The sequence below is a fragment of the Haliotis asinina genome, chromosome 11 (assembly GCF_037392515.1).
Source record: "Haliotis asinina isolate JCU_RB_2024 chromosome 11, JCU_Hal_asi_v2, whole genome shotgun sequence".
NCBI lineage: Eukaryota > Metazoa > Mollusca > Gastropoda > Lepetellida > Haliotidae > Haliotis > Haliotis asinina.
This window is the reverse complement of record NC_090290.1, coordinates 15,301,520-15,328,149: the sequence shown is the minus strand read 5'-3', so window position 1 is coordinate 15,328,149 and position 26,630 is coordinate 15,301,520. Positions and strand designations below refer to the sequence as shown.

The window sequence follows — 26,630 nt, the reverse complement described above, 5'->3', positions numbered from 1 at the left end:
CTATGCAATGGTGACGAAACACACGTTAAAACATAACTGTGTGGGTGAGATTAGTTTTACACCGCCTCACCTATATGCCGATTTCATGGGGGCGGTCTGCAAATAATTGAGTCTGGACCAGACAATCCAGTGATCAACAACATGAGCATCGATCTGCGCAATTGGTGACCGATTACATGTGTCAACTAGGTCAGCGAGTCTGATCACCAGATACCGTTAGTGGTCTCTTACGACAAGCATGGGTTGCTGAAGACCTGTTCTACACCGGAGCTTCACGGGTCCGTTAGAACATGAAAATGTGAAAAACAGAAACATGACAACTCCGATGACATTCCCAGTTCGACTCAACGGCTTCCATAAAGTGAGTGAGTGAGTGAGTTAAAATTTATCGTCAGATCGGCAATATAGTGACGAGAACAATTCACTCAATAAAATGAAAACGTCTGGAAGAGTAAAACCTGTCGACAATTGACAGTAAAACTATTAGATTATCACAGGTATGAACATAAAACTTAGCAGGTAAAACTAAAACACTGTAACGAGAGAAGACAGTACAATAAAAAACACTGGCTATAAATCACCACCAACTGAGGGTAGATCACCATACTAGGGACCATAGGGACTTACAATACTTTTGCTACCTGCATGGATCCCAGCGGTTTTACACCATCCCCTCAGCCATTGGCGATTGTAAGATAAGTTAGCCAAAATTTAAAATAACAAAAATACTACGATTAAAAACTTGGTATGTGAAAATTTTACTTTGAAAGTTTTGAGACTTACGTACCTTCTCAGGGGCACAATAATTTTACATTACTTTAACTCCCTTTGAAGGCACAGCCACTGACAATCGCAGTGCTAATATACACTACCATTAATAAAATAACTTTATTCTATATACAAAACATATTATTCAAAATTTAGCCAACAATTCTATTTCTTTTAAAAAAACAATTATTAAATGATAATTTACTTTATTAAAAAGATCATTAATTGATTTGATATTGAAATATTTATCCCTGGTGATGGCAAAATCAATACAGTCTAGCAGGACAGTGCTTGACAGTGATTCCTTCATGACAAGGGATGCAAAACGAGGGATCTTCGCCTTTTAACAAATACTCGTGAGTGTATCTTGTATGACCAACACGACATCGTCGCATAATGACCTCTTCAAATCTGGACTGTCAATCCAAGTAAGTATAACCGATTGTTGGATTGATTTGGTGTAATTTATTGATACCTACTTGGATGTCCCACTTCTTTTGCATCAGATCATGGATATAAGATCTAATAACAGGTTTATAATCAGAGTATGGAATCAGAAGTGGTGTTACAGATTTATTGAGTGCTGCCTATGCAGCAAGGTCAGCCATTGTGTTACCAGAGATTCCAACATGGCTTAGTAACCAGCAAATGACGATGTCGTATTGGCCAGTAGCAAGATTATTATACAATTCAACAATATCAGTTTAAAGTGGATGTTGAGAAGATACATTTTTAATAGCCTGAAGGCAAGAAAGAGAGTCTGAATAAATGATATATTGTTTATATTGAGGGAGTTTTTAATATATTTTAGAGCTGTTAATATGGCATGTGCTTCTGCTGTAAAAATGGAACTGCTGTCTGGTAATCTGGAAGATATTGTTCTGGATCCAATGACAGTGGCACAAGCTACTGCGCCACCGTCCTTGGATTCATCTGTAAATAAGGATTTATACGTACTATAGTTACTTTTTAATTGATTATATACTTGTCTATATTGTAATTCATTAGTTTCTGATTTTTTATATGTACTTAATGTAAGGTCAACTTGTGCTCTAACCCGTTGCCAATGAGGTGAAGAAAACAAGCGAGAAGAGGCTGTATTTTCTAGCTTAATGTCAGCAGCTGAGAGAAAAGGTTCCACTCTTAGTCCAAGAGGCGGAACAAGAGAAGGCTTTTTATTGTACAAATCCCCATACGGGGGATTGAAGACACAATTATATGCAGGGTTGGACTTATTTGAATGCAGTTTAGTGAGATACTGCAACGATAATATAATACGGCGTTGATCAAGGGAAGGTTCATCTGCTTCAACGTATACGACGTTGTGAAAGAGATGGCTCATCAGCCTCAACATAGAGACTGGCAACAGGGGAAGTTCGGAATGATCCGAGACAAAGTCTTAGCCCTTGATGATGGATAGAATCAAGTATTTTAAGGTTGTTTTTACAGGCTCCACCATAAACAATGGAACCGTAATCCACTTTAGAACGGATGAGTGACCTGTATAAATGTAGGAGGGTTGATTGATCTCCTCCCCACTTTGTATTTGAAACGACTTTCAACAAATCAAGCGCCTTCAAGCATATGGTCTTTAGGTATTTAATATGTGGCAGAAAGGTTAAGTGTGAGTCAAAGATGAGACCAAGGAACTTAGCTTCCTTGACAACTTTGATGGGTGCACCATTTAAAGACAAGTCAGGGTCTTTATGAGGTTTGTATTTTCGGCAAAAGTGAATGCACTTTGTCTTAGATTGAGAAAATTTAAACCCATTCTCAAGGCACCATTTATGAATTTTGTTGAGACAGATCTGTAATTGTCTCTCAATGGTTCGCATATTTTTGCCACGACAAGAAATATTAAAGTCATCCACGAAAAGGGAACCATTGATTGAATCTGTTAAAACATTTGAAAGACTACTTATTTTAATACTGAATAAAGTGACAGACAAAATACTGCCTTGTGGGACACCCTGGTCCTGCTTATAATAATCAGACAGGGTAGAACCCACACGCACTTGAAATTGCCTGTCAGTTAAAAACTCAGCTACAAACTCAGGCAAACGGCCCCGTAAACCAAAATCATGTAAATCTCTTAAAATACCGTGCTTCCATGTTGTGTCATAAGCTTTTTCTAAATCAAAAAATATTGACACAGAATGCTTCTTGTTGAGAAGAGCATTTTTAACAAACGACTCCAATCAGACTAAATGGCCAATGGTACTGCGATTTTTACGAAAACCACATTGAATAGTTGTGATTAAATTGTTAGATTCTAGGTACCAAGTTAATCTGTTATTGACCATGCGCCCCATGGTTTTGCAAACGCAGCTAGTCAAGGAAATGGGTCTACAGTTGGATGGATCTGTATGATCGCGTCCAGGTTTAGGTATGGGCACAACTATAGCATCACGCCAAGAGGAACGAAATGTACGAGAAATCCAAGTTTCATCGAAAATATTCAATAGTGTCTCTAAACAGGAGTTAGGTAAGTGTTTCAGGAGTTGATAATATATGTTATCAGCTCCTGATCACGGTTGCAGTATCGTGAGCTTGTTCAAGGGCAGTATGAAGCTCATGCATGGAAAAGATTTCGTTATAGTCTTCCGCATTATCAGAATGAAAATTAATTTGTTTCTTATCCTGCAGTTTTTGGTATTTTTGAAATGGATGAACGTAGTTTGATGAAGAAGAATGTTTAGCAAGTGTTTCACCCAGTTTATTTGCGATATCAGATTTATCTGTTAATACCTGATCTCCAGTTTTGAGATGATGTGTGCTTGATTTGTTACCCTTACCTTTAATTTTCTGGATCGTACGTGAATTGATTTTCGACAATTTTGTTTAGCTCACCAGAGAATAATTGCACAGAATCAGGAGCACCAATAAAACGAGCAGGATTCAGTTTGTCAGTACATAGTAATTCAAACAAAGGCGAGTCCAGTTAGCTTTGCTGAAGTTCCATCGTGATGATGGGGGAATATCAGCCGGGATTGATGGTTTAAAAATGGTTGGAAAATGATCGCTGCCGCACAGGTCACTATGGACAGACCATTCAAATTCATTTAACAGATCTGCATCAGTGAGGGACAAATCAAGAGATGAATATGTGCCTGTACCAGGATGCAAATATGTTTTCTAAGTACACATATACACAGATCGTTGTTTGAAAGAAAATCCTCTAGTATCTTTCCAGTTTGGTTTGTATCAGAACTACCCCAAAGTGGATTATGACCGTTTCAGTCACCCATAATGATACATGGCTTCGGAAGTTGGTCATAGAGCGCCTGAAGATCAGTTTGGTGAAGATGAGTAGATGGTGGTATATATAGGGAGTATAATGTAAAAACAATGCTCAAAGTCAATCTGACAGCAACGGCCTGAAGTGTTGTATTGAGGGAAACAAGGCTGTGAATGACACCCTGTCGCACCAAAATGGAAGATCCTCCAGTAGCTCTAAATCCTGGAGGAGAAAAGAAGTTATATGAAGCATACTGCCGTATATCAAATTGATCTGTTGCTTTAAAATAAGTTTCCTGTAAACAAAATGCCGATGGTTTGAAATCATGTATTAGTAGTTGCAAATCATTAAAATTATTCTTTAGTCCTCTACAGTTCCACTGAACAATGGTGTCTAAACTACTCATGGAGGCTCAATCGGAGTTCGTGAGTTAGCGTGGGGTCTACTCCCACAGAGTTGGGGTGACCTCCATCTCCAAAGGATCAAATTAATTTTGAAACTGTATGGGGGACGACTGAGAGGAAGGCACCTCCAAGTGTTGGATGGTTCTGGTTCTTCTCGATTGCTTCTTTTCCTCTTGCACATTTGTAGATGATTTATGTTGTATTTTCGATGAATCTGTGGTACATTCTGTTACAGACAAAGGCTCAGCTGAAGGAGTCGATGTGATAGTATCTGTCTGAGAGGCCGATGTTGAAGTATTGGATTCGACCATTTGAGAGGTCTCATCTGTGTCACCTATTGTAAGTTGTTTGTGTACCCATGATATTGACGTAGATCTCATGGGATGTTTAGAAGTAGTGGCATGTGATGAAACTGCATCAGAATATGATACTGATGAAGTGGTTGAAATAGCTACCAATTTTCTAGCTTCAGCATATGAAATATTGCTGGTGTATTTGATATTTTGGATTTTATTTTCAAGTTCATAGGAAGGGAAAGCTTTGGATGAAGCCAAGTGATCACCATTGCAGCTGGCACACTTGATGACATTTGTGCACTCAGAGAGTTCATGTGCATCACCACAACCAGAACATATCGTCTTGTTACGACAGAACTTGCCCCCATGAGTGAGTGAGTGAGTTAATATTTTACGTCACATCGGCAATATCTCAGTCATATCGTGACGAGAACATTTAAATGAAATGTATGCATGTAGTAAAATCTGTCAACGAAGGACAGTAAAACAACTAGCATATCACAGTTTTAATTAAAACTAGCGTGGAAAGTTAAAACTAATATGACTATTCAGACAATACAATATAAAAACAGGCTATAGATTGCCAACAACTGAAGGTAGATCACCATACTAGGGACCATAGGGACTTACAGTACCTTTGCTACCTGCATGGACCCTAGTTGGATTTACATCATCCCCTCAGCCGTCAGCAATTTCGATACATCTAACCAAAAATAAAAAAACCCCACACATATACTACGATTAAGAACGGTGGAAAGTTTAAATTTACTGTGAATGTTTTGGACGTACGTACCCTCTCAGGGGGACAATAACTTTACGGTACTTCAACCCCCTTTGAGGGTACAGCCACCAACAATTCAAGTTACTAATCTAAACTACCAATAATTATAAATGCAACTATATACAGAACATAATAATCAGAATTCATTCATTAAATTAATATCTTTTAAAAATCCAAGAATTAAATGAGCACTAAATGTGTTAAAAAGATCTGAAATTATTTTTACATTAAAAACTTTATCCCTTATGACGGAGAATTCAACACAGTCAAGCAGGATACACAGAATTCAGAGGTCTTTATTGCCAGATTGGCCCATGAGCCACCGCCTTCTGGCATAGGACTCTAGACAAATTGAAGACAACAGGTTATGGATGATATTCATTCAGATCATTCACAATAATTTTCACATTTGTCAATTTCAAGATGAATGTGTCCATGCTCAGTGCACGACGTGACCAGCCGATTGATGGAATCGGGCCGATTATACCTCCCGTCTAGGTGAAGTAAGGGCCAAAGTGGTGTGTTGAGCAAAAGGAACACGTCCCAGGCTCCGAGTGCCCTCAACCATCAGACTACCGTCCTCCACCGACACGTGACGCAACCCACGGCAAACAGGTTGCTCAATCTGGTCGCCTGTTACGACTAGCAATGGGGTGCTGTGGATACATTCTACCCCGGGTCCACACGGGAGAATAGCGCTTAGCGTTACCCAGCACCCACCACGAGGAGGTTCTTCACGGGTGCCTTCCACAAAGTGAAGTTAATTGCCTCAGAACTAATGTGCATAGCCTTTGATAGTGACGACAATGATTACTCAGCATCATTTCATCTTCAACGCCGCCATATTGGTGGAATATTGTTGAGTGTGGCGTTAAACAACAAACCTGACAGAAGTGTCAACTCAAAAGGGAAATGATTATACAGGAGTCAAACGTTAGGAAAGAGATGCGTAGATGAATCCTCATAATTCTGATCAGGGGATAGTCTGGTCCAGACTCGATCATGTAGAGACAACCGTCATATGAGGATGAATACTTTTATGGACAAACAACTTCTTTCTTTCCACAAAGTCTTCATCCTCTTCATACCAACTTCTAAAAAAGTCTTAAAGAAGACGCCGCCATATGGCAGGCATACTGCGGAGTGCGGCATTAACCAAGAAAGCAACCAACCACCCAAACCAAACAAGACACATACTGGTTAGTCTAGCCAACATCCAGCCAGACGTTGTGTGCACTGGACACATTGGTGAGCGTGGTATGGACGAGTGGTACCTTTCTGTATAGGTACTTTTTTTCACTGACTGAATACCGCGGATGAATAACAGTTTACCACCCTGTATCACACCGAATACCTGATCCGGTTTTATGCTCAATCTCTGCTATGCTGTGTTTTTCACTAAAGAATGCGACCGTTTTGTCTCCTTTGAGGAGTTTTTTGAGACATGATCTCACTGCCCACGGATTTCCTTCAAACGTTGTGACAGATCCGCTCTGTCCGCCATGAGATGATCCAGAGGGGGTGAGCCACACTCGCTCATTGACTTCAAACTTTGTGACAGGTCTCCCACGTCCGGTGGTAGTTACGACTTCAACACAGCTGAGGTTGTTTTTTTTTTTGCATTAGGAATTGTCTAACTTGTATAAAGTTGATACTGCTGAAATGGAAGGTCCTGGTGATGTTTCCACGTGACAGAGCCGGTCTGTACCCCATGAGATCATTGACTTCAGACGTTGTCTGTTTGTTATATTATTTGATCATCATCCATATATTCTGCATGTATTTCATCTCACAGTGAGTGAGTTAGTGCGTGAATACGTGGGTGAGAGTGGGTCAATGGAGGGGTGAGTGAGTGAGTAAATGAGATGATGTCAATCAGTTTATTGATTATTTTACTGTAGCAGGGTCACGGTGACGACACGCTAAGTGAATGCAGGCTTCGGTTTATTCCTTTGTGGAGTAAGATTTGTACACGATAAACCCTGAAACAATCATGACAACAATGCAATAAAAATATAATAGCAAAGTTTAGCATGAGTACAGAACACAAATTGATATTTCACACACGATAAAACCTTAGATTGAGATAAATGTACTTTGTCATCATTTGTGCAAATTAAGATAACAACACTTGGACAGCTTTTATACTCACAGCATACTCGCAATGTCTCGTTTTGTACCTATTTAATGTTATATATGTTTCAAAGGAGACCTATGATATACATTTAGATAAAAACTCTCCGTGTGGCAGCGTGGCGAATACCACATACGCGTGCTGCCCTGACGGTACTAATTGCTTGTGACTTATTTAATATATGTTATGTGTTTAAGATTACTTATAATGTTAGGGCTACATTAGATATGATTAGAGATTACTTAAGATAGTTAACTTACTAACCTGATAAGAATTTAGTAGATGGTTAGGCTTTGTCTGTCACATACGTTTTGTCACTCGTGTGCGATGACGATATGACATGTCAGGGTGCGAGATGCTCATGCACAGAAAAAGCATGCATGTTTGAGTGGATCTTTCGTAACGTGTTCCCATGTTTGAGTAAAAACTATTGATTTCACTATTAAAACTAAGCGATGAAACTATGAACTGTTTCAGCACCGATTTGATCTGAAATCAAGAACCTGTTTAAAATACACGAATTACGATCTATTTTAGTTCTGCCACAATGGTAAGCTGAAACTAAAGTAACACATTAGACTTATATTTGCATTGCATGTTTTTTTCTGTTGGATGCCGAAATAAACATAGATAACGGCTGTTTACAATACTTAAAAACTAACAAAAGGAAACTAATTATATGAACACGCATACACATGCACAGACATACAAAGTATGTCCCTGTCACATTACTACAGTATTATAGCTCGAATATGAAACTTATATACACTATACCAATATACTCTACACCAATATACACTATACCAATATACACTACACCAATATACACTACACCAATATACACTATACCACTATACACTATATCAATATACACTACACCAATATACACTATACCAATATACAATATAACACTATACCAATATACATGATACCAATATACACTATACCAATATACACTACACCAATATACACTTTACCAATATACACTATACCAATATACACTATACCAGTATACATGAAGCTGGAATATTATTACGGCAAACAAACAATCACGAGTTTCTTTGAAAGCTTTGCTCATGTCTTTAACTATACAGTAAAAAGGGGGCTTAGTTTTACTTTCAGGTTGAAAGTCAATGTAAGAGATATTAACTATTGCATAACATATGTTTGTATCTACAGTATCAGACTTAAACTTCATAAGAGAATGCTACATGAATAATGTATGCGTTATAAACAACGTGATGAACACAGGCAACGAAATCTTCTTCATAGCAGCCGCCTTTAAACATGACCATCATTTCTTGCATGTGGACGGTTTGTTTATAGCCACACTATGATTTATATGGATGACGATGTTCTGTAAATAATCGGGTGTGGACCAGTCAATACAGTGATTGACATCATGAGCATCAATCTACCCACGCAGCAGAGCCACGTAGAGATGTATTTACCAAGTCAGGACACGGTCAGGATCGGTATCTGTAGACACGTGTTGGAGACAAGTGTTAACAGAGAACCAAGACTTATAATGTGTTAGGTTATGACTGTTTGTATCTACAGTATCAGACGTAAACTTAATAACTGAATGCTACATGAATAATGTATGCGGTATAAATAACGTGATGGGCACATGCTGAACACAGAAATCTTCTTCATAGCAGCCGCGTTTGAATAGATTGTAGGAGAAAACCCCATGTGGACAAAAAACGTCTGGTACAAAAAGACTTAGGACAAAAGTCCCCAAGGACAAAACCCCTAAGGACAAACAACCCGAACAAAGGCCTGTGGACAAAATCCCCAAACATGTGTTAACTACCAACTAACCCACATAGTCATCCTGCACACAAGACAGCAGTAGAGGCTGTCAAGTTCCGATCGCAACTGAAGGACCAAGCTCCAGTTGCCTTGACCTTACCAGGAAAGATTCTGTCCAACGCCCTTTAGACAACACCTACAGAGGTTCATGCTCATCATGGCCATCATTTCTTGCATGTGGACATTTTTTCATAGCCACACTATGATTTATATGCATGAAAATGTTCTGTAAATAATCGGGTATGTACCAGTCAATACAGTGATTGACATCATGAGCATCAATCTACCCACGCAGCTGAGACACGCTGAGATGTTTTTACACGTTAGGACTCCTGATCGGTATCTGGAGACAAGTGTTGGAGACAAGTGTCGGAAAAAAGAGAACCAAGACTTATAATGTGTATGGCTATGACTACATAGCAAAGAAGGAGCAGACGTGTTGACTTATGTATGTGTACGATAACTTCTTACAGGCGAAACCCCCTATGACCTGCGTATTGGTCAGTTCGACAGAACCATTTGCAGTGATGTCGTACCATAATGGGTGCAGGTAGAAGCTGCTTCGCTTCATCTACATGTACTTTCCTCGGTGTATTAGTACTGGTTCTTAATATTACATCATAACCTCAGTCGAAGCTCATACTCCACAATTGTCAAAGGCATACAGAATCACCATACTTTCACGTTGGATGAGTGAGTGAGTGAGTGAGTGAGTGAGTGTGTGAGTCGGTGATGGTAGTGAGGGTGAGAATGCCTGAAAGTCCAGACACGTGGTCAGCTAGGGTGACACAAATGACGATGTATTCGTGATCAAGGTTCACAAGCAAGTGGGGAACCCTTCTCTGTCCCCTTTGTTTTCATGCGTATCAGGCTGAGTGCAAAAGAAGCACAGGCCCGAAGATAAAATCAGATTTTCATGTCCCGGTTACAGCTGCCACACAAACCATAGACGTATAATGCATAACCTGTCTTTTTAAAACTTGTGCTATTCACGACACTGTGAAGTTGAGTCCTTTCCGAGACAAGGAGAAATCCTTCCTTGGTCAACGTTACCTCGTGGTTGCTGCCATTCTCTACATTGGGCTCTGGGGACAAGCGTGAGGCACTGGTGACAAGAACTAGGCACTGGGGACACGCAAGAGGCACTGGGGACACGCAAGAGGTATTGGGGACACGCAAGAGGCACTGAGGACAAGCATTAGTCACTGTGGACACGCATGAGGTGCTAGGGACACACGTGTGGCACTGAGGACAAGCATGGGACACTGGGACGCGCATGAGACACTGGAGACACGTATGTGGCACTGGGACACGTATGAGGCACTGGGGACACGCATGGGGCACTGGGACACGCATGGGGCCACTGCGGACACGCATGAGGCAGTGGGGACACGCATGGGGCACTGGGGACACGCATGGGGCACTGGGGACACGCATGTGGCACTGGGGACACGCATGGGACACTGGGGACAAGCATGAGACACTGGGGACAAGTATGAGGCACTGGGGACAAGCATGAGGTACTTAGCGACAAGCATGAGGTACTGGGGACACACATGATGTATTGGTGACAAGCATGAGGCGCTGGAGACAAGGATAAAAAGTGTGTTTGAACAATTGTATACAGAGACAGACGTCATTGTGATGATGATGTAAGAAGTAATTTTGATGATGCAAAAGAAGCTTTGGCTTTGGCCCAGTAAAAGATTATATCAAAACGCAACTGAGTAGTTCTGCTAGTGGTACCAGAAAGGTAGTCAACAGTGTTAACGTCAATAGTGTGAACTTCAACAGTGTGAACGTCAACAGTGTGAACGTCAATAGTGTGAACGTCAACAGTGTGAACGTCAACAGTGTGAACGTCAATAGTGTGAACGTCAATAGTGTGAACGTCAACAGTGTGAACGTCAACAGTGTGAACGTCAATAGTGTGAACGTCAACAGTGTGAACGTCAATAGTGTGAACGTCGATTCAACGTCTATAAAACATTGACGTACCAGTTACAGTGTCACAGACCTTTTCTGCTCCATCAATGAATTGGTTGGTTTTGTTCCTTATGGTGTCGTACCATAACCACTACAGCTGCCCTACGTCTATATTAGACGCCAATATCACCTTGTACAAAAGCAAGGGTGGTAGGGTAGCCTAGTTTTTAAAACTTTCGCTCGTAATGCCGAAGACCCAGTTTGTAGATATATCGTTTGGAGCTGATTTCAGGTGTCCCCCGCCGTGATATTAATTGATTATAGTTATTTGCTAAACTCTACGTAAAACTAAACTCACTCATTCATTATTCTACAACAGCAGCCCCTCGTTTGTCCGACAAAGATGACCTGTTGTCCTTCATTGACGTCCTTTATGGACATGACACGATGTCCATGTCTGTAAGTGCAAACATTACCGGCGCCATGTACAGCACACTATGCGGAAGACCCGGAAGGCGTGTTAAGTAAACGGCTACATTTACACCCGTGAGTCTAAACATTTGATTGGAGTATATGTGAAGAAACACTTTGGAAGCAATTGCACCATTGTATTTGATGGGTGTGGCAAGTCAATGTCCACAGAATGTGTAGAACAGAATGGGAAACATCTAGATATCCGAGCACTGATTTTATCTTCAATTCTGAAACACCATTGACGATCAAACAGGATAAATCCCTGTCTAATAGTAATCACATCTGATAAAGACTCTTACACAACTATATCATGAGCTCAGTATCAAAGTGAAAGAAGTCAGTTCAGATGCTGACCTTTTCATTGTACAAACGGGTATTGTCTCTGCTTGCTTGGGCACAAAACCTCTGTTGGGACTGGTGTTGATCCTCTGGTGCTCCTCATTCAATTGTGTGCTTCAGAAAGCTTGTACTTCTTTCCAGCTGGGAGCGGTAAGACTGCTGATCGTCTATACAACATTTCGTTGTTTCGGCAAGCATTGACAGACAGCTTCATTTCTGGCATAGGTTGCTCTTTCTCCATTCTCCATATTATTACTGGTTGTAACACAACATCAACCTTGTACTGACAGGCAAAGAAAAGAGCTGTCGTGGTGTTCACAAAACAACAGGACTTGCAATCACGTCAATAATCAATTATGCACAAAGGATGAGGCTGCGTTTGCAGTAGAGCAGTTCGTACTGGCATTGTATGGAGCCGTATATTGAATCTCAGAATTAGCTCATATATCACAGTTTCACAAGAACAGTTGCCAAGTGTCCCGTTCACACACATTACAGTTAAGGGCCTTGCCACCTACATTGGCAGCGTAGAGAGAACATTCTCTGAGGGCTGCAGTGACTGGGAAGAAGTCCTCTGCCAAATGAACGGGGATGGCAAAATGTTTGTGGACAGCTCAAGGCAGTAACAACACGTGATCCCACACACCCTTTCTCCCTGCTACACCCCTCTCCTTCTTTCTTTTCTTTCTTTTTCTTGGTACTTTACAGACTATCAGTTATTTTCATGTACTGTCAGGTTGACGTATGATATTTTCTTGAAACTGTGAGTATCGAAACGCAAAAACTCTTTTTAAAACATGGAAATGGCTACTTAAAAGTGTGTTTTAATGAAATTATAACAACTGACTTGCTCGAGTTTCGGGTGTGAAAAATCAAATTATTGCAATTGTTGGGTCATGTATTGAGTTTTCATTGACTTAAAATGCCTCATATGCATATGTCATATTTGGGATAACACTTTCTTAGTAAAGTACAAAATCTAGTACTTTGTGGGTTGAGTCCCATCCGGAATTCGAACCCGCACCCTCAGAGTCAGGCACCTAAACGCCAGCACACAAAGTCAGCCGCCTAGACCGCTCAGCCACCGCGACTTCCAAAAAGTACTAGAATTTGTACTTTTACTAAGAAAGTGTTATCCCAAATATGACATCTGTTACATTTGACCACTTTCTAAATGGCATCGTGTAATCATGACTTAAAATGCCAGCGAATTGTTTTTTGAGTTTCAGTCAAAATGTCCAAATATGATAATATGAATTATATTTTTTTAGGGTTGGTGGTGAAAAAGACATTGAGCAATGCACTTCAAGGTCTTTTGGACATATCTGTGCCTTATTATTATACCTATATGTTTTGGTGTCACCCAAGGGAAAACCATCAAAATTCTATTTTTAGCACACGAGTAGGGTCACAACTCCTAATTGTGAATTCTTTCCATTTTGAAATAATCGTCAACAAACTTGAGATATGTTCGGTCTGTTATCAAACATTTATGCCCTTATGTACAGGACAAAAGAAGTTGTAGCTATTTTATCAAGTTGGCCTTGTATTAGTGAAAGGTTGCATGGGACAGTCATGTATGCACGTGCACTTTAGGTTAAGCTCTTGTGGTGTGTCATTTAGGAATGCTGGTAAAACATATCTGCCGATTTCATTTCTCTATAATGTTTAAAAATTTGACCCGCCTATTGAACGTGTCATCATTTCCCGTTTGCTCTGTACAACCGGAAACTAGTCACAGCATCCGGTTGCTCGCAAAATCGGAAACCAGTCCACACTTCGCTTTGCTCTACACAATCGGAAGCAACCTTCGTTTCAGGTCAAGGTCGTTTCCACTTTGTTCTGGATGTTTGAAAGTCAGAAACACTGACACGACCCAGAGCTCCGCTGCACCCTGTGTACCTTACATCCTTTCAGTTTAAATATATCGTGACCAAATAACCAGTCATATGAACAGTGCAACAGTGCAGCACACCTTTTAACACTAGGATTTATTTTCGAAGTGGAAAAAAGCACAAGGGTGGGACGCATTTGGCCCAGTATTTCTTCATCTTGTCCACATACTCCTTCGTCTCACAACGGCTGGCACGACAGCAGACGCCACTGACTCGCGTGTAACAGACCAATCCTGTGAACACAAAATAAAGGCGTGAACACAGGCATTAATGACACCGATGTAACACCTTAAGGTGATTTGATAATAACCAGTGTCTGATCTTAAGTATTAAAGGAGGAGGGGAGAGGGGAGTGGCCTAGTGGTTAATGCGTTCGCTCGTCACGACGAAGGTCCTTGTTCGATTCCCCACATGGGCACAGTGTGTGAAGCCCATTTTCCATTTTCTGGTGTTCCCCGCCGTGATATTGGTGGAATATTTGCTAAAGGCGACGTAATACTAAACTCGCTCATTCACTCTCACGTATTAGAAAGGACGAACCTTTCTTTTGAAACACAAAACACTTTAACTCAGTGACATCATCTATCATATGACATCACTACTGCTTTTTTTGAAGTGATGTAGCTGCGTGCTTACAGAATGCATGTCCCTCAGTACATATCAAATATTGCTGTTTACAGGTCGACATAATAATTCAGTGATAATAACGATTACGCGTCTTTCTGATGCAGATTTGATGCAAAGGAAATCAGCCGGACTTGTTAATAGAAATAACTAGAAAGGTTTTACGTCTTACTGATACAGCTGTGATACTGCTGACTGTACATCTTCCTGATACAGCTGTGATACTGCTGTGATACTGCTGACTGTACGTCTTCCTGATACAGCTGTGATACTGCTGTGATACTGCTGCCTGTACGTCTTACTGATACAGATGTGATACTGCTGACTGTACATCTTCCTGATACAGCTATGATACTGCTGTGATACTGCTGACTGTACGTCTTCCTGATACAGCTGTGATACTGCTACCTGTACGTCTTCCTTATACAGCTGTGATACTGCTGACTGTACGTCTTCCTGATACAGCTGTGATATTGCTGACTGTACGTCTTCCTGATACAGCTGTGATACTGCTGTCTGTACGTCTTACTGATACAGCTGTGATGCTGCTGACTGTGCGTCTTCCTGATACAGCTGTGATACTGCTGACTGTACGTCTTTCTGATACAGTTGAGATATTGCTGACTGCACGTCTTTCTGATACAGCTGTGATGCTACTGACTTTACGTGTTTCTGATACAGCTGAGATATTGCTGACTGTAAGTCTTCCTTCTACATGTACAGCTGTGATGAAGTCACACTGCCGAGTAGTAATGACGCACACTAAAACACACTGCTGTTTCACAATGACGCATACTAAGTCACACTGCTGTTTCACAATGATGCACATTAAGTCACGCTGCTGACTCACAATGACGCACACTACGTCACATTGCTGACTCACAAAGACGCACACTAAGTCAAACTACCGACTCACACCGACTCACCTGGAGCACACTGGCAGCTACTGCTACACACCTCCTTCAGCTGGGCTGATCCTGCTTTACACGTACCCCTTTTGGTAGATAGACCAATGAAATCATCTACAAAAACAGTGACAACTCTCATCACACACTATCAAAAATAGTCACACATAAACACCGCTTCGTAAGCCGCCTGCAAAGGTGTGTCTTGTAAATGGTGTCGTTAAGTGCCCATCTACAGGCTTGGACATCATCAACTTTTGGTTAACTATCACAGACCATGTGTGTTACTGGCTGTTTCACCAGGCTACAGGGAACTAAAGGTTAGATCCCAATGACATGAATGAAAACCTGGTGTTTATTTTACAACACTGGCAGGATGTCCTCAAAGTCTGTTGATTCTGTTGTAATATTGTACACAAAACGGGGGCATTTCTAAAGCATATCCTTGGAACCGAGAGACGACGGTACAATGCAAGAGAAGTTTCTTTAGAAAGGCACATTTTTGGGGAAATGTTAGCCTCCTCTATGACATTATACTGAGAAAGATAAACCCAAAATACAGGTGTTCAAAAGTTCCATCGCCCAACGCCCGAAACAAGTCACATTTCATTTCGGGCAATCAAATAGTGGTATCTGACTTGTCCGTGAGCTAAAAGATTATTTCTGCTTAGGGTTTCAAAATGCAAAATTTCACAATGATGAGTTAACTTTCTTTGCTATACATTGTATATCACTTCCCAATAAATAGTCTACAAATCATTAACAATGTTGATATATTCGTCCATGATTTACATCATAACGTTAGAAAAACGAGGGCAAGTGTTATTTTTAAGACTTTCAAAAACCTGGCCCGGTCTGTGACTTGAAGAATCTACTAAGTTATTGTACTGCTTGAGAAGTTTTAGAGGGGCCACGACCTGACAAATGACTCCAGTTTGCATATATGAGACCGCCCTCCAGAACATTCTATCTGAAACAAGAGGGAAACAGGCTGTCGTCTAAATGTTGGAATGTTCAGTTTCCTCTTCCGTCATGGTGTCTTGCGGAACTAAATCGCTGTACGAGACACGTGGAGATATTGATTTCACGCCACGGTCAGCATGTATTGCACGTGCTTAATCGCCAATCTACCTGTAGCAACCAAGTGTATTCGTCCAAATTACTTGCCCTGCCTGCTTGTCACAAACGCGTTCACTGCGCTGGTTTATCTAATACTTGTCAAGCAGTAAGTGTAATTACATGCAGGTTCATACGTACTTTTCAGTGAAGGGTCGAGGAGTACGTTGTTCTCATCCCTGCAGCACGAGCCGGTACCACAATCTTGTGATGTGCGGCACGTTGTTCCGCCTGAGCATATTGCACCCTCGGCAGTCACCTGATGATTAGAACACCTTTTTCAAAATGTATATTCAGGATCAATATTTGCAATATTCTGGGAATGTCTGGGTGGGTCACTGCGAGAATGGGCTTCATGAATACATGAATATTGTATTCATGTGTTGAATCGAACCCATGTCTTCGGGATGGCGAGCAATATTATGTATCGATCATGATCCCACACGGACCCTAGTTGGATGTACAGTGAGTGAGTGAACGAGTTTGATTTTACGCCGCATTTAACAATATTCCAGCAATATCACCAAGGGGACACCAGAAAATGTGGGGAATCGAACGCGGGTCTTCGGCGTGACGAGCGAACGCTTTAACCACTAGGCTACCCGTGGATGTAAAGAATCCCTTGAGCAGCTGATGACTATTGAGAAATATAGCAAAGAATTAAAATGACACATATTCTGCGATTAAAATTGTGGTAAGGGGTAATATACGTTCTGTGTTTCGGGACTTGCGTACGCTCTCAAGGGATGATGGGGATGTGCATCCCTGACACCCACTCTGTTTCCGTCTGTCTTTAGCTACATCCCTGCTCCGTCTATCCGTCTACCGTTCGACAGGGAAGTTTTATTTGCCTCGGGCGTGAGTGAGCACGTAGCCTAGTTTCCTGTATGTGCTGCACAATAGGAGTATACTATAAACATACTACAGTGACATGTGACGCATGTGGATGTGGCTCAACCCGTGTTCCTTCCATCGCGGGATTGTTAATTTCATCCATCGTATTATACAACTACCATGATGAATCGCTAGCCTCATTGACTTGAGACGACAATCCTGTATTGGTTGTACAGTCAGTAAACATATCACCGATACACAGGTTGCCTGAGATCCTGATTCTATATTCAACCAGTCACAAAGAGTTAGCTCATGTACAAGGAACCCCAGGATCTTCAGTGGATGACTCCGTCAAACTACTTATGACTATTACAGGGTTGTATGTTAAAGCACCTGTTGCATATGGATGTAGTGAACATATGGATGTAGTGAACATATGGATATGGTGAACATATGGATATAGTGAACATATGGATATAGTGAACATATGGATATAGTGATGACAACATTGGTTTTGGCTGTATCCAAAAACTTTCGACTGTTTAAATACAACTGGCTTACCATGCTAGCCGATACAACAATGACCACACACACAACTCCCATAAGAATCCAAAGTTTCAGTCCAGTCACTACCCGTATCACTTGATATGACTACAATCACCACTCGTATTGCTTGATATCATTACAACCACCACCCGTATCGCTTGATATCATTACAACCGCCACCCGTATCGCTCGATATCATTACAACCGTCACGCGTATTGCTTGATATCATTACAACCGCCACCCGTATCGCTTGATACCATTACAACCACCACCGTATCGCTTGATATCATTACAAACACCACCGTATCGCTTGATATCATTACAACCACCACCCGTATCACATGATATCATTACAATCGCAATCCGTATCGCTTGATATCTTTACAACCACCACCTGTATCGCTTGATATCAGTACAACCTACCACGCATACTGATAAATAGGGTCACCATAAGCCGCCGCAACGCGTTATACAATTGCAAGCACCACCCGACCGAAAAACCAGAGTGAAACACTTACAATGGCTGCCAGTAAAATGATCAAGCCTCTCATTGAAGACATCAGCGCTGCAACTGTCGCTACCTGCATACACAAATCTAGATTTATGCACGCACTCCCGGATGTGACAGGGAGAAGACAGCATGTGCCAATCAGGTGTTGTCTGCCTTTGGCAAACATTGCCGGAACTGCCACATGTGAAAACAGACTGACGTAATGAATGTTCACACCTCTAACCTTCATCCATATTAGCTTTGTACCTCAGGTCTTTTACCTGCAACCCTTCAAATATAACCTGGAATCTTTCACCTTAGATCTGATACCCAGGCTAGTGCAGCCGCGAAACCCCGAACCCTGTGGTCAAAGCGTTCGTTCGTCACACCGAATACCGGGGTTCGATTCCCCACATCTGTACAACGTGTGAGGCCAGCATCTTGGTCCCGCACCTTGATGTTGCTGGAATATTGCTATAGGTGGCGTAAAACAAACTCACTCACTCACTCACTCACTGAACGATGAGCATGGTGCTAGTCGAATCTAGGATTCGAAACTGACAACAGTCACCACAATAAACATCTGATATTTTGAACCACTCAGAACACAATCAGGTCACAGAGCTCGACCACTTGACCATTTCGCCTTCTCTCATCACTAGCATAGGTTACAGGGCACCTTGTCTGGATTGTCATGTGTCAGCATATAAAGTGATAAAACGTGATTATATATAAATGTCATTAATCGTGAACTATTGCCACGTTCATTAAAACAAGCTGTGCTATGCTTTCCTGTTATGGTGATGCATTATGTGATGGTGGTTTAAAAGTATTTTTATTGCACCAAAGCGTGCTGATATCTGGATAGGCGAACAAGCCCAGCGGCTTACATTAACGCCACTCCAGAACAGAATTAATAGTGTGGTAGTGAATCGATGAGTTGGTTTTATGCATCTTATAGCTTACAGCAATACTTCAGCAATATATGCTGGACATTAATAGTTAGGGATTTTGAAATTGGGAGTGGTGACCCATTCATTGACACAATGATAAAATGAAATATAATGAAAATACCAACATCCCTAACTTATTAACTCCTGTCCAGTATATATACAGTGGATTCTGTATAATCCGACATTTGAATTATCCGACTGTCTGTCAATTCGACATATTTTGAGGCCCCGGCAGCGTTCTTATATATTACCATCATTTAAGCACTGAGTTATCCGTCATCTGTATATTCCGACACTATTTTCCGGTTCCGGTGGCACTGTCAATCTGTAAAATTCGACATCCTCTCCCCATAATTTGACCCAAATAGCCAATCAACCTGTCAGTGGTCAGCCGACAATCAACATCCTGTTATTGGTAATCTCTTTGGTCACAGCACTTGCTAACTGGGAGGTGATTAGCAGCATGAGAACAACTGTACCTTTGTTTTTGCAAACTGACTTGCCAATGTGAGGACCTAGGCATTTGTTTTGTCCAGCATAGGATGAATGGGCTGAGAAAAGGGATCAATGAATTTGGTGAGATCAACCAGTGAAGCAGTGCTGTCAACTTGAATTGTCACTGTCAGCAATATAAAGCTGTCTTTGAGAAATTTACACTGGAGTCGAAAATGAAGAAACATGTGGGCGTGTGAATATGATTGTGATGGCAGTACATGTGGTTTAAACATGTTTATTTCCAGAAGAGGACTCGGATTGGTAAACACGCAATATATTGCTTATGTTAATACCGCTACGGAATAACTTAGATAGCTGTCGTGAGGAGAAAAGCATGCAAATATCAAACAATAAACAACTGTTATAGCTTTCTGAGAATGGGGTGATAACATAGCCACCTATAAGATTAACATCATTAGTGTCGGAAGTGCCTTGACAACATAGCCACCTATAACATTAAGATGATTAGTGTCGGAAGTGCAATTTTGTTTTACTATTACAACATAATAGTACATGTATGGATATTTACTGAAGAAAATAAATCCAATTATATACATGTACATGTAAATGCAGAATTTGTTTTTCACACTATTTACTAAGAAAATAGCTACTAATCATTAATCTAATTAAATGAGCCAGGATTGTACGATTGAAGAGTATTCAAGCAAGGGGACACTGAATTATCCGACACTCAGCACATTCCGACATTTTGTCCCGGTCCCAGTGAGTGTCGGATTATACAGAATCCACTGAATATATCCCCATCGGAAACACCAAAAGTGTGCTTCACTCATTGTACCCACGCGGGGAATCGAACCCGAGTCTTCGGCGCGATCAGCGAACGCTCAAACCTGACAGCTTCTCCACTGCCCCTATACGTCCAAGCACTCGAAAGCAACTTTTGAAAAGGACATTTAAATTATTACATCAAACTTAATACGCAGAAGATGTTGAGTATTGATTGGAGTATACAGAGTTCTAGAGTGAATTTGTTATAATTATGTAGTCATTTTTGTATTTGAATTATTGACACAGACTGCAGTAATATTACTCAACGATAAGTAGAGTCAATAATGTGTAACCAGCTGTGCCAGTCGCTACACAAATAACCGGTTGTGAATATTTTACTACCACATCTGTTGTCTTGGGACACAGCTACACTCCGTTTGGTTCAAAAGCGGTCCGAGGAATTGCAACGTAACTCGGAAATATAAACATGACATACTCAATGAAACGCTGATCATAATCAAAACATCATACCAACTCTGTGAGGTTTTTGCAGAATTTTTGTCAAAATAACAAAACAGTTGTTTACTAAACTATCATTACAATACTGACACAGTTCACTGTTTATTACGAGGGAGGAGTGCAGAGAAAGGCACAGCCAGGTGTGCGAGAAGCATGTGCACAAGTGCAGACAAAGTTATTTGTTCATTAACCTGTGCTGTGATGTCTCCATGCATGCCTTCTCACACACCTGGCTGTCACTTTCTCTGCACTCCTCCCTTGTAACAAAGAGCGAACTGTGTCAGTATTGCAATCTCGAACACTGCTTCACTGCTTCCATTCAACGTCAAACAGCCTTGGGAAACACATCACAGCACGAGTAACCCAACAGCATAAAACTGAATGTAAACACCGTGTAACTTATGATGATGCACTCCAACTTCAGATGTCTCCACATGAAACCATGCGCGGAAAAGGAAACAGGGGAAAAAAGAAATGTAAAAAGGAACAGATTTTGCTAGGAAAAAGTAACAGGAAAAAACACCTTTTTTTCTTTATTAACAAAGTATAACATGTTTTGCACATGCTTTGCATCCTGTTTTCGGTTCTCACTAAATGTTCTTATTGTGTCTAATGTTCTCAGGAACCCCAGTCAGGAATTAGGAGATGGATAGGCTGTCTGTTGCATAGTGTTCACAAAAGGTCAACCTGGAGTGACACCACGTTCATATCATTCAGCTTGTCTACAATGGCCTGAAACAAAACCTCGTAAGAAGTGCGAGTTTTCCTCTTCAAGTAGAGAATTGTTTTTACAGATGGATATTTTTTTTCAACAAAGTGGCTCATACTATCAAATAAGCTGAGTAGGTCAGGGCATGATCAAAGTAACAGTTTTTATTTAACTAAAATAATTAACTAAAATAAGCCCTTTTTCATGTTACCTTTTCCCTGTTTCTTTTTCCTGTTACTTTTTTTCCTACATTGGAAATCATCACCGTGTCATCCATGAAGCCTGGCCAAAAACAGACACCACATCGAGGCCTAGATGTGGACTGCAGTCCTTCAGCCCAGTGAGGCGATCTGTGCCCTTTGCAGCCTCCAACTTCCACTCCGCTGTTTTGCTTGTGTCATCAATGCCTGAATACCAGCGCCTTGTCGCTCTTTGAAGTGCGAGCAGCAACTGATTCTACATGATTAATATCGGACTTTCAGTAAATGAAAGCCTCTAACTTTATATGTACGTATGTTCATTGTCCCATGATGTGAACAACAACATCCTATCTCCTCTACAAGAAGGAAATGAATATGATGATCTTTAGTTGATAATAGTTTGATAATAAATGTTTCGTTGCTGACAGTCGATAATATATGTTCAGTTGATAATAGTGATTACATATCTTTAGTTGATAATAGTGAATATATATATGTAGTTGATAATAGTGATTATATATATTTAGTTGATAATAGTGATTATATATATTTAGTTGATAATAGTGATTATATATGTTTTGACACAGTCTAAAGTAAATGGGCTTCCAACTCTTCAGGCTGTACCTGCAACAGTTTACCATAACTTTAACCTTGTAACACTTCACACGGAAAATCAAATCAAAATAGTTTGATAGTTTGCTTTCTAACTTTTGGATACAAACGTTATGGTGCTTTTTTGGTGTGATGTTTTCACTACATTCTGGGCAAAATCCATTCGCTTTCAAGCGATGTACAGCGATTCGCCTTTCAACGGAGTGCTAACTGCCAGCCGCTTGCAACCGCATCAATCGCTGAATGAGGTCGCTTCGTTCTCAAACCAAAATGGCGGCTTAAGAAAATTTGAATTCAAAGGCTGAACAAAATTATTTGACTGCAAAATCTGAAAACCCCCCCAAAAAAAAAAAAAAAAAAAAACCAAAACAGAAAAAGAAACAACAAAACAAAAACAAAAAAACCCCAAAACCAAAACCAAAACAGAAACAAAACAAACCCCAAAACAAAACAGCAACAACTACAAACAAACCCCAAACATCTTACACCCCAGCATCCCCTGTTTGTTCCACAGGTTCAATGTAGTCATCAGCAATCAGTTCGTCACTCGTCATCGAGACTCTCCTAATACGTTCTTTATAAGCGCCAGACGAGCAAACGGTAATCACTCCACCATTTATGGAAGAGCGATAAGCACTTCGAGCTGTTCAAAAGCGATTCATTTCCTTACTCTAAGCGATTTTCGGCTTGGAACGCACCCTCTATGTTGAAGTAAATGTTTGAATATGACCCACTTGGGCCAACTCAAACAGATTGTAGTCTCGCCCTCGGATCTTGTGAACATTTCTGATAAATGTAAATTGGCATGACTCCCACTCTTATAATTCGGACTACATATTCTGAGTGAAGATTCTAATCCTTTAGCTGGATGCAGTCGCACCCATGGTGTGTGGATCTCAAGCCAACACAAGGGAGAATTTGCATTTTACTGACATTGTGTATTTCCAAACATAACATGTGTTACACTTGTCCAGTTTCTAACTGGCATTATATATTAATAGTTGAAATCACTTCGTAAACAACTTTCATTGATATTGGGAACGAGTTTCCTCACAGGGTAGAGGTGATGACGGAGGTGATACCACCGTGCCCCGTGTTAAACCTATTCAAGGTTTGTTAACTCAAGCAAATCAAAGTAGAAGCCGCTCGCGAGTTTCCAGTAAAACAAAGAGGCCCAAGTGAGGTGGCGGCAAATAGTCACAAAACACAACATATTCTGAAATCCATAGCACATACTTGCAAGTGTGTTCTCAACAGTAGGGGGCGGCGGAAACAATGTTTACGAATCTACCACACTTAAACACAAAGAAAACACAGACCTTTATGCTGTCACAAGCAAGTGTGTAGAATTATGACAACCTTAATCAGACCCCTTTGTTTGTCGTAAGAAGCATGTATGTTACATCAGGTGATCAGTTTGTCCTTGATATCGTAATCCAGCCGCACTCGACAAAGGACGGTACTTGTCTTGGTGACAATGTTGGTGTACTGTAGCATACACGTATTTATTCGTGATAAGTTTAAACGCTCAAAAGGGCATACACGTAGAATATCCATAAATCTGGAAATTATAACATAAACAGCTGTTTGACACAATATTATCTGTTATGTGATATTCCCTTTGATTTGTCTGTGAATTGATAGACGAAGGTGTGATCTACGTAAATGCCTTTCAACAAGCATGATCTTTCTTCAAAATGTCGAAAGTTAGCACTGCTTCACTTTTCATCTAACTTGTAATGTCAGACTCTCCCGCGTTCATCACTGATGAGTTATTGTTTGTTTGTATCCAGCGTTTAAATAAGTAGTATTAAATCTTAAATCTGTTCATATTGTTGTGTAAACTGGGTATTAAGAACAGTGAATTTTGTTAAAGCGTTGAATGTAAAATGTGCATTGAGAGGGTAAGTTTTATATAAACTGAATGATCCGGGAACACGGTGATGGTCGAATTGTGGAATCAAAACTGTCACCAGTCACTATAACAAATACCCTGATGTTTAAGTCGTAAGTAGTAGTATACACAAATGACAGACCGGGGCCACTTCCCCTCATCAAACGTTTTCACCTCAATTTTTCAAAAGTGATGAGGGCGGTAGGACTTTGTTTTTAAGTTTTAATAGAAAAAAAGTGACGAGGGAGGAACACATGTTTATTTGTTCTCTCGGAAATACAGCTTGGGAAGTTTAGCACGCGTTAATAAGTTGCAGATTTAGTTACTCTCGTTCTTACAGGCCACGCATTCTTATAGTGGACAAATGGATTATCGGAACGCGGTTAAGTCAAAATTATTTTTTTTCAAATGGCAATAAAAAACTGTTACACGCAGTAGTATAGGGAATGACAGTCCGAAAACACTTTTCAAAAACCCCTCTAAAAAGCCTCATTTATTAAATGAGGCTTTGGTGGGACTATTAGCTCTTGCTATTATTGCCCCTACTACAAAGCCACGCCATCACGTTTACCGTGACTTGGCAGGCGGTAACACTGTGCCGTACGGTACGATCAATAATTCTTCTCTTACAAATCCCCTACCCGGCCCATCCCTCAAGTAGTACAAGTTAGGTTCGTCGGTTTTCATATCCACTTTATCTATGTTGTAAGTTTTGACTGACCATATAGGATCGGTGGCTCGCTTACGGCTATCGCCCTCGTGTTCCCCCGGCTGGTATAGATACCTAACTAAGGCCCTATCTGGTATCTGTTTCTCCTTTCCACGCAATGGAGCAGACGACTCTGCTAACACTGATTTTAGTTTGATAGCGTCTGCCGGTTTCTTACCAGTGAGCCGGGTTACTTCATGGTTGATTGCCGACACCACCTCGGGTAACCTCGCTACCCATTCAGTCGATCGTTTTCCAGTGGTTGTCATTTCCCTAGCATATTGATGGCCGAACAAGCGCTCAGCCAAAGTCCTATTAAATCTCTCAACTATAGCTTGGCTGCGATGGGCTCCGGCCGTGCCACGTCTGACCTTTGTATCGTGTTTGGCTAGCAGTTGTGAAACGGCACCCATGAACTCCCGTCCTGGATCAACTTGCAGCTCTGTTGGCCAAGTCAGCGGGCTGCGTTTGTATATGCGTTCTAATCCTTTGGCTACTTTGACCGAATCTTTCGTGGTCAAGGGTTCGGCTTCCTTGTAACGACTGGCTACGTCCACTAAGGTTAAAGCATACTTGTACCTCTTATCATGAGGTAGGAACAGTAGGTCTGCCTGGTGAATGCTATTAGGTATGTTAATTCCGAAACTCCTTCTAGGTACGTAGCGTGGCGCCGGCAAATAGATCTGCCACAGGGCTTGTTTTTCAAGCCACGCTTTGGCTTTCTCTGGTGATACTCGTGCCATTTTAGATAGCTTATCTACTGCGCTAGCTCCTTTCCAATATCCACGCGGGCTGTAATAAATAGCCTCAAATTTTTTCATGTCCATACGCGTATGTGTTTATACCATCAATAGCTATCCAACGTTTCGTGTCCATAGGCGATAGGGACGTCTTGTTTATAGTCAGTCCGTATATCTTATGTCCATCACTTCTAAGCGTGTTCATCTTATGTCTAAAGGTACGGGTCTTGAACAGGGCCTCCTTGAATCTGGCGTGTTTGATGTGTTGTTTCACCACATACTTCTTAACCCCTTTAGCTTTTCGGATCTCACTATTGTCGGCTTTCAATATGGAGTACATCTTAGGTCTCAAACCTATGTACTCAGCTATTGGCGTGCCAGCACACTCGTCCTTCATCTTACCTAGGACTTTTTTATTTACCGTGCTGTGCATGGTATGGGTCTTAGGATAGTCGCTGGTGTCGTATAAATCGATGTGTTTTTT

General features: G+C 40.9%; 1 protein-coding gene and 1 pseudogene across 1 annotated transcript; one reads left to right on the top strand and one right to left on the bottom strand.

The window, feature by feature from the left end:
• LOC137255257 (uncharacterized) overlaps nt 1-26,630 on the top strand; it is a 285,609-nt pseudogene that overhangs the window by 154,116 nt on the left and 104,863 nt on the right.
• On the bottom strand, nt 14,148-18,748 carry LOC137255268 (uncharacterized). The gene is made up of 4 exons (XM_067792717.1): nt 18,615-18,748; nt 16,857-16,974; nt 15,621-15,716; nt 14,148-14,303 (listed from the first exon to the last, which is right to left on the bottom strand). Exons 1-4 carry the CDS (start codon nt 18,681-18,683, stop codon nt 14,167-14,169), a joined length of 420 nt encoding a protein of 139 aa, XP_067648818.1. The 5' UTR covers nt 18,684-18,748; the 3' UTR covers nt 14,148-14,166.

Coding starts and splice junctions, on each gene's coding strand:
- LOC137255268 (XM_067792717.1), bottom strand. CDS start 18,683: ATGCAGGTAGCGACAGTTGCAGCGCTGATGTCTTCAATGAGAGGCTTG. Junction 16,975..18,614: donor TCATTTTACTGGCAGCCATT/GTAAGTGTTTCA, acceptor TCTAATCATCAG/GTGACTGCCGAGGGTGCAAT. Junction 15,717..16,856: donor CCTCGACCCTTCACTGAAAA/GTACGTATGAAC, acceptor CTGTTTTTGTAG/ATGATTTCATTGGTCTATCT.